Source organism: Epinephelus moara, chromosome 21 (assembly GCF_006386435.1).
Source record: "Epinephelus moara isolate mb chromosome 21, YSFRI_EMoa_1.0, whole genome shotgun sequence".
NCBI classification, from domain to species: Eukaryota; Metazoa; Chordata; class Actinopteri; order Perciformes; family Serranidae; genus Epinephelus; species Epinephelus moara.
The window spans coordinates 12635120-12644974 of NC_065526.1; the positions used below are offsets into that span (position 1 = coordinate 12635120).

Consider the following 9855-nt stretch of genomic DNA (forward strand, 5'->3'; position numbering starts at 1 on the left):
TAATTCGTATTTTGTATGTGTGTGTGTCCGTGTGAGTGTGTGATTGTGTATTTGAATCTCATTAACTCTATTCTACTCTGTTGTTATTAGTATTTTAGTTTTTATTTATTTATTCATGTATTTATTTATTGTCTGTCTTTTTCTGCATGTTTTTGGTTTGTGCTTCCTCTAAGTCCTTGTACATTGTCTTGTAGGGCTGCAGTTAATAGTAATGATGGCGATAATAATTACATTGATAATTCTATTTGTTTGTCAATGTTAAGCTACTAGTATTTGCAGCTCTCTAGCTACTATGGTCTCTCCTTGTCAGGGTTTAGGGGGTCGGGGTGGAGGGGATCAGGGGAAAGGGACCAAGGGAAATGAGAGGGGCAGAGAAATGTCAGATTTTTTTCTTGTACTGTACCACATTTGTGGTAAAAAAAAAAAAAAAAAAAAAGTATTTACTCTATAGATTAGGGTCCTGAACCAGGGTTTACTCCGTGGAGGTCGGATGCCAGGGGCTTTGTTGACAAAACAGTGGTCCAACTACTCCACAGTGCTGGAATGGCAGGGTCAAATCTGCGGAAGGCCGTGAAGGAGCTAGGAGAGGAGGCCATAAGTGAACGAAACATAAGTGAACGGCGGCCTCCAGCTGTCGACCCTGCAGCTGACCTTATGGCACCGGTGGAGGTGCGACAGGGCAAATGCCGATGCAGGATACAACACCTCACCTGTATAAAGAACTGTCTTTTATCTGATAAATAAAGACAACTGGTGCAGCTAGTGATACTTGATAAATAAATAATTAAATCTAAAATAAATTTATACTACTACTACTTACTACTAACAATAATCATAATGATATTTCTTCTTCTTCTTCTTCTTCTTATTATTATTATTATTTAAAAAGGTAAAAACAAAGCAACTGATTCGCTATTACCCTAAAAAAGTTGGTATTTTAGTTCTAAGTAATCATAAACAAGCGTGTTCATAGATTTAATATTGGTGTGAGAGGAAACTAGACCTCCTGTGCAGAGGAACAGCGCCTTGTAGTACCACTAACAAACTGCAGGTGGCAGCCAAGGGTACTTATAACTGTTGAGACTACTGGAAATACTCGAACCGATGAAGCGCGTTGTTTACGCCTACACTCGGCTCAAGATGGCTGCTGGAGACAACAGCGGCAGGCCTCCTTGCCTTAATTTCTCCGGTCCGGGTCCTTTGGGAAACAGCCAGCCCAGCAACAGCGTCTTCTCCATGCCTGCATCCAACGGCGGAGCGGTCGGTGCGGCCGGCGGAGCACAGGGAGCAGCGAGGCGTCCCAATCCGCAGCTGGGGCCTGGCGGCGGAGACAGCAACGGTGTTTCGAGCGGAGCTCCGCCGACTGCGCAGAACTCCCTGCAGCAGTCCGCTGCGGCAGGTGCTGCGGCAGCAGGAGCCATGGCCACCCCGGCGTCCAACATGGCAACCACCGCAGCGTCAAACGCGTCGGCGGCGGCAGCACCGACCGCCACCCCGGCTGCTGCGTCCGTGCTGGTGTACCGAGAGCCGGTGTACAACTGGCAGGCGACGAAGAGCACCGTCAAGGAGAGGTTTGCTTTCCTCTTCAACAATGAGGTGCTCAGTGACGTTCATTTTTTAGTGGGCAAAGGAATGGGGGTTCAGAGGATACCTGCGCACAGGTAAGAGGACAAACCATTAGTTAGCTAACAGTGAATGTGCAGAGCTGCAACACTCGGCCTGACCGCCCTCTTGTTCTGTGGTGTCGCTGCTTGTTGACAGGTTTGTTCTGGCTGTGGGCAGCGCAGTGTTTGATGCCATGTTTAACGGTGGGATGGCGACGACCTCAACGGAAATCGAGCTTCCTGATGTGGAGCCAGCTGCTTTTCTGGCCCTGTTGAAGTAAGAGTGGGGGAGAGCGTGCCATTTAAACAGATGATGTGCGTGTCCTCAAAGTGGGCGTGTGTTGTTGGTTTTTTAGTGTCATCGTGCCATATCAGTATTTGGGGAAAAAACAAGAAGTTGCAGGTAAAATTAAGCTCTGACAATGTATCATCAAATGCAATTATGTTTATATAAATAGTAATAATAATAATAATAAAACAAGCAGCAATACATCCATAGATCATAAAATCAAACAATCCAGCAATATACAGTGTTTTATACTGTTTGCTTATTAAATTGCTCTTTGTTTTTGTACAGTTTACTTATTTAATGCACTTATATATTTGTATTTTCTACTGATGCTTCCTGTTTGCACTAACCCAATGCTGCTTCAAATTTCCCCACTGTGGGAAGAATAAAGGATTATCTTATCTTATCTTATCTTATAATAACTTAATAATAAAGCCAGATAAAAATCATATTGTACCAGGTATAAAATCATCATTATAAAGTCATCATCAGTGTAGATTTTGATGTGTGTGTCACCTTTAAATCAGACCGAATGTCAGCTTGAAAAGATCTTTACAGACAGGATTTGAAGGTGGAAATTAGGGATGGGGTAAAAATCATCACAGCACAGTGTCAGGATATTTTTGTGTGGCAATATCGGAATTTCACATAGTGCCAAGTATTGATTTTTTTTATCATAATATTAGAAATACAAATTAAACTTAAGGTAGCCAACTAGACAAATATAATTAGTTGCTTTTTCAGTTCATAGAGACATTTTGCTGCTGCAAAAATGGCTGAAGACAAAAGGCTGAAAACTTTATCTTCTTAGATAAAACAGATGTTGACAGCGTTTCTTTGCAGACATAATTTACAGTTGAAAAAGGTAATAGATTGATATATATATATATCACAATATATTTTATCAAGATACTCATACAGCAACATATTTAAAATCGCAATAATATCAACTTTAGTATCGTGATAATATCGTATTGTGGATCCTCTGGTGATTCCCATCCCGAGTAGAAAGGGAGTCAATATTGCAATTGGAGGATCCCAGAGTACGGGAGGATGTGTAGATATGAAGGAGTACAGTCAGATTCAGACGGGCTATAAATAAAGTCACTAAACTGTGTGGATCTGTTGCAGGTTCCTCTACTCCGATGAAGTCCAGATCGGGCCTGAGACAGTGATGACCACACTATACACAGCCAAAAAGTACGCAGTGCCAGCCCTGGAGGCTCACTGTGTGGAGTTCCTCAAGAAGAACCTGAGAGCAGACAACGCTTTCATGCTGCTCACACAGGTCTGCTCCACCCGTCTATCAACCACTTCTTGTATGCGACTTGATGTGTAGGACTGATTTTACCTCCTTTATTGCTTAATATACCATTAGTCAAAAGCTGCAGGTTCTTACAGCTCTTAGTTTAGCTGCCCTAGATGCAGTGTGCCAAAACTGTCAGTGTGATGTGCAACAGAGCTGAAATTTTTAACCCACAGACAGAGTTGGATGTGGTTTTATAGCTTTGATACTGGTGCTGATGGGACAGCAGAGGTTTGGAAACATTACCAAAACAATACTACCTTACTTAAGAAAATGTGTTTTTGTTTGACAAAAGAAGCCAAAGATCTCAAATATTAAATATTGTCCAAATTGACAAAAATTCTAATTTAAATCAGAATCTGTCCATCAGTCAATGGGCTGACAAGATCACAAGCCTGAGCACACATTTGATGCCAGCTTTTGGTATTTGTCAGTTATTGATACTTGGTGCTTTTAACATATTTTGGTCTGTTCCCAAAAAAAAAAATTGTCACAGTTTAACAACCAGTCCTACTCATAGATGTTAGTGTATAGTATATTTTCTTTGGTGTGCAATCACCTGAAAATAAGAATCATTGTGTTTTTGTTATCTTAGAATAAGCAGTTTATATGTACATAGGCAGCAGGTCCTCGTCTGAGCAGATTGCCATGTTGCACCACCATGTTTCTTCAGAAGCCCAGAATGGACAAATGAAACACTGGCTCTAGATAGGACCGTTTCTCATCAGCCACCATAGTAAGCAGCCTCTCCATGACGGGCAGGAAAACACTAATTTTAGTGTTTTATGTTGTACGTTTGTTTTGGGCAGGGAAAGACCTCTGTAAATAATTTATTTCCTGGTAAAAACCTCTTGAACAATCATCACTAAAGGAATTCTAACTGGGAGTTCACACTCTGCACATGGGAGGAGCTTCAGCTAGTTGCAATCTGCAGTCCTCACCACTAGATGCCACTAAATCCCACACACTGCTCCTTTAATACTGAATTTTCATCCTTTTAAAGTGCAGATCACAATTCTGATTTTTAAATGGGATGTGTCATTGAAAAAAAGTGTATTCTTCATTTCAGGCACGGTTGTTTGATGAGCCTCAGCTTGCCAGCCTCTGCCTAGAAAACATTGATAAGAACACTGGAGATGCTCTGGCCGCTGAAGGCTTTACAGACATAGATTTGGGTAATGACGCCTGGTGAATGTTGTCACTACTGTCACATGTTGTATTCAGAAAAACAGTCTGACTGACCAGTGGTTTTCATCTCTCCCTCCTTTAGATACGTTGGTGGCAGTGTTGGAGAGGGATACTCTCGGGGTGAGGGAGGTGCGTTTGTTTGGTGCTGCAGTGCGTTGGGCAGAGGCCGAGGCTCACAGGCAGCAGCTGCAGCCCACGCCTGAGAATAAACGCAAAGTGCTGGGCAAAGCGCTCACACTCATCCGCTTCCCTCTCATGACCATTGAGGAGTTTGCTGCAGGTGAACAGAAGCTTTCACTTTTTGTCAGTTCTTCTCTCTTTGCCGAAACATTCACACATCTTGTACTCCAGTCGCTGATCCTCGGGTCTTTTCATTGTCCCTTCAGGTCCAGCCCAGTCCAGTATTCTGACTGACAGAGAGGTGGTGAGTCTCTTCCTCCACTTCACAGTAAACCCAAAGCCTCGCGTTGAATTCATCGACCGGCCTCGCTGCTGCCTCCGCGGGAAGGAGTGCAGCATCACACGCTTTGGGCAGGTGGAGAGCCGCTGGGGTTACAGCGGGACAAGCGACCGCATACGGTGAGTGAGGAGCAGAGGATTTAAAAAATTTAAGCACATAGCAGAGTGCATGCTGTGGCAGGACCATAGTTAATGCTTTCTCTGCAAAGCCAAGGGAAAATGCCAGTTGTGAAGAAGAAGGTGTCTGATTTGTGACTAGAGAACGAAATTAAAGGAATACTTCACTTCACAATTAACCATTTGTGCATCAGTTAGTCACCAAGGGTTAGTGCGTGCCTCCACTGTGAACGAACAGTTAACTATCATATCCTCCTCTTGATATGTTCCCGTTCTGTTTCTCTTCTCAGGTTCTCAGTAAACAGAAGGATATTTGTGGTTGGGTTCGGTCTCTACGGCTCTATACACGGACCAACAGACTACCAAGTTAACATACAGGTGTGAACCCTAACCCTTTAATAACATTGTCATGAGTTTCACTCCATATTGTAGGCATGTAGTATAACTTTTGTACGTGTTTGTGTTTGCCTTCTCTCCACACAGATCATTCACACAGACAGTAACACAGTGCTGGGCCAGAATGACACAGGCTTCAGCTGCGATGGATCGGCCAACACCTTCAGAGTCATGTTCAAAGAACCAGTGGAGATATTACCCAACGTTAACTACACTGCCTGTGCTACACTGAAGGTCAGTGATGCGTTTGTAATGATACCAGATACATATGCAGCACTACACTGTTGAGTAGAGCGTTTAATGTCTAACCTAGGAAAAGATGTGTGTTTTTACCAGGGCTACAACTAATGATTATTATTTGGTCCATAAAATGTTTTCACAGCTTTTAAACAGTGCACAAATCCAAATATATTCAATTAACTCTCATAGAAGAGAAGGAAAACTGACAAATCTTCACATTTGAAAAGCGTGACTTAAAGTTGGGGTAGGCAGTTTAATTTCGCCATCATTGGGGGGAAAAAATCCCATCATAAACATTGAGTATATTGTAATTCAACTGGACTGAGAGGAAACAAGATGTCTGTGCCTCCTCTTGGTTCTGTTGTCAGTCTTTAGAAAATCTAAGCTGTGATGGGAGACGGGTAAAAGCCTGATTTAAAGGATATCTTCGGTATTTTTCAACCTGGGCCCTATTTCCCCATGTGTATGTGTGCGTATGATTCATAGGTACAACTCGTTCTAAAATTGGTTCAGTATTGAGGGAGGCGGATGCAGCCGCGAGCCGCGAAACGAGCTAAAACGGTAACGGGGGCAAATGCGTCACGTATAAGTTGTAACAAGTTGTACCTATGAATCATACGCACACATACACATGGGGAAATAGGGCCCAGGTTGAAAAATACCAAAGTTATCCTTTAATGGCAGAGAATCCTACAGAGAAAGTTGCTATTCCAACGTTAGCCTACACTCCAGAGCAACCCAGAAGAGAAAGACACACTTACCAAAAACAGAATCTAAAAGAGAGACTGACAATAAACAAAGTAAAACACAAGTCAATATCTGCAAGGGTTTGAGAGATAGAGAAAAAGGTTACTAACTGTTTAGTCGTCTGCTAACCAAAGACTCACGGCTGCGGCTTCAAGTTCAGATTTACATAGCTAACGTTAGCTAGAGCCTCATATCACAGTGAGTCCTCTGCCACACTGCCCACCGCTACACACCACCTTAACAGAGGGAGAGCAGGCAGCAGCTCCGGAGATTGACCCCCAGTCAGCGGTCACAGTAACCCAAACTCCCAGCACCATGTGACCTAACTGCCCTGACTCATCACCAGTAGAGCAATCTTTTTCGGCTGCCGTTGCATAGCGTAGACCCAGCGCTGGCGAACAGCCCACTGTGACACCCATGCTACAGCCACCAACCAGAGGTCTGTCTCCTGAGCTGCTGCCTGCTCTCTTCCTGGGGACGTGGTCTACAGGGGTGGGGAGCGAGGAGGAGAGACCGTGGGGTTGCTAGCTAGCTAATTCTTCTCTCGTTTGTGGTCTGATAAACAGAGAAAAGGAGCGGGGCAAGGAGGGGTTGAGCAAATGAGCTGCGTGCAGCTGTACAATGAAATAAGATTAAATAAATCAATGAATGGGAAACACTGGGTGACTGTATGAAGTGCGTGCATATGCCCATGGTCGCCTGGTGGGAGGGGCTTAGAACAGAGAGGAGAACTACAGGAGGAGGGTGTGTTTTCTTTTCCTTTTCCAGATTTCTGCCTTCCCCAGCTTTAAATAATTAATCACTTATAAAAAAAATTATTCAATTAATGGACAGGTTCTTTTCCCCTTTATTGCAATATCTAATCTGTCACTGTGCGGCGTTGGCTCCACCAGTGTATTCACCCTCTCTGTCTATCTTGCAGGGCCCAGACTCTCACTATGGGACTAAGGGGATGCGGAAGGTAACACATGAGTCATCATCCACTGGCACAAAGACGTGTTTCACCTTCTGCTACGCGGCGGGCAACAACAACGGCACTTCTGTAGAGGACGGACAGATTCCCGAGGTCATCTTCTATACATAGTCACCTCTGACATAGCTATGATCTTCCATCAAATGTGACAACCTGACACCAGCGCGGGGCCACACCTCAGCAGCCGTTCTGGGGACTAATCTCTCTGACATCATACTGTTCCCTCCATATAGTGCACTACTGTCGGCCACGTGGGAAGACTAATAGCCGTAAAGCGATGTAGGTCACTACATGGGGCGTAGCCTGTCGTATGAGATGCTGTCTCTCTCTTTCTCGGCGGCTTCCTTTATCCCTTTGTGTCGTAGTGATGCCAGCCTCTGAAACAGACATGACTGTTACCGACTCCACAAGGGAGGGAGAGAGGGAGGGAGGAGCCCCTCAGATGATTCACAGTATTGATGTCACCGCTGTGGATTGACGCCATAAGGCTTGACACTGAATTCTACTTAAGATGTACAATTCCCCTTCCTGTACTCCGCGGCATTAGTGCAAGGGAGTCACAACTGTATGAATGTACAGTTTATCAGATTTGCCAAGACAAGATCCACATCACCGTTCAGTACAGACCAGCACACTCAGTTCCACATCAGCTGTAACTTCCATAGACCTCATAGGCTTCACCAACTCTTTGAACCAAACTCCGTAGTAATCTTAACAACATGATAACGGTAAGCAGACATTCGGGTTTTTACATACAGTATGATCTGTGATATCTCGTGTCCTTGCTTGGTAGTTGCCTATACCCAAGATACCTTGCACTTCTCGGCCTTGCATTATGTTCATTTGGTTGTTCTATGGATGCACACTAACTCTTCAGATATGTTTCTTTTTAGCTTTGTTTTAAAAAGTGTGGGCGGAAGAGCTTTCCCTCTTGGTGCGGAAGTTAAAGGGTTGTATATTAAAGTGGCATTTATTAACATTATATATGTAACTTGAAATAACTATTGATTAAAGAGTGAAGAAAAAAAACTGTGGTGCTTGTGTTTTTGGAAAGGAACCCACACACTTAACCTACAGCAAAAATATGTTACAGGATTCTCACAGGTCCTTAAAATCCTTGAATGTCTGAGTTTGAGAAAAACAATTCTTGTACATAGACATAAATAGACATGGTTACTGAAAGTGCTTTAAATTACATATTTTGTGGAATTACTGTAACAAAGCACAACTGATTCATACATGTTAAAGACATTAAAATTAATGCACTCATTACGGCTCTCTTAGTAGAACAATACTTAATATTATCTAATCACAGTTTATTCTTGGAAAAAAAAAGTTTTCTGTCAGCCAATTTATATTGTTTGAGAAAATTTGATTTCTTTGCTTTGCGTAGTAACTTCCTAGAATATCTGGTGGTTGCCTGGCAACAGCTCTTATGGTACAGGGTCATTTTTTGACGCAAGGGGTCTCACCATTTTCCAGCATTGGATGCTTGATGGGTGTGCAACTAGGCCTGTCAGCTCCTAGATTTCATACCTGACCAACATGGCAGCGCTTTTGGAAACTTTCTCCCATGTTACAAGAAGAGTTTACGAAAATGTGTCTCTGGAGACCTTTAAGGTGAGAATAAGCCATGCAGTTGCTAAATCTGGCTTCAGTTTAGACATTAATTCATTCAACTTTTATTTTAACTTGGAAATAGATTCAGGTAGAGACCTTAAGTTTTCGGTTTTCAAAGTCTTTATGAGTTTCCAAAACGGCGAGTCACTCTGGACGCCCCGGATTTGCGTAAAGTGGGACAGATTCAGCTTCATGCAAATAGATTAATGTCCCATCTCTCTGAAGGCAGAATGCATTGCACAGCTGCTTACATAGACAATGAATGGGAGGCATGGCGAATCCTCTGGACATGTACCATTAGTCATAACCCCCTATAAAAAAGCTATTTGTGGTTTTTACACTTAGGCTTCTGCAAAGAGTAATCATGCTAAATATATCATGTTAACTGTTGAGTTCTGGGGATGCTGGTAGGTGGATTTTGATATTGTTGGACAGACAGCTAAACAATTTCTGCCATAGATGAGCTGAGAAATATATACTGCCGTAGGTTTCATTTCAACGTTGGGGAGTTTGGGGTCCTCCACCAGAAAATGTGTGCCATTACTTGATGTAACTGTCTTTAATTTTGTCACAGCAGAAGTCCTCTGCTACTTTCATGTTTTAACTGGGGAGACAAGTGCACATGTTCTAAATGATGAGGGTGATGTGTCCCCTACTTCCCCCCTGAGATGTATGCCTGTGGAACAATAGTTTCCCTCTTTTCAGTGTTTGTGCTAAGCTAAGCTAACCGGCTGCTAACTGTTGCCTTGGGCTATATTTAGCATACAAATGCAAGAGTGGTATCGATCGTCACATTTACGTCACTGCCTCAAAGTGAATCAGCGTATGTCTCAAAATGATGAACTATTCCCTTAAAAGCATTTATGTTAATAGAATTAAACGCTACTAGAGAAATGACTGAATTTCAGGAGTCACA

The 9855-nt window shown here is 43.0% G+C and overlaps 1 protein-coding gene across 1 annotated transcript; it reads left to right on the top strand.

The window, feature by feature from the left end:
• The first annotated feature begins 1104 nt into the window (after positions 1-1104).
• LOC126382990 (BTB/POZ domain-containing protein 2-like) lies at positions 1105-7920 on the top strand. Its single transcript, XM_050033323.1, has 9 exons — positions 1105-1661; positions 1762-1881; positions 3025-3181; positions 4269-4374; positions 4470-4667; positions 4774-4966; positions 5254-5341; positions 5447-5593; positions 7269-7920. Exons 1-9 carry the CDS (start codon positions 1105-1107, stop codon positions 7428-7430), a joined length of 1728 nt encoding a protein of 575 aa, XP_049889280.1. The 3' UTR covers positions 7431-7920.
• The last annotated feature ends 1935 nt before the right edge of the window (positions 7921-9855 follow it).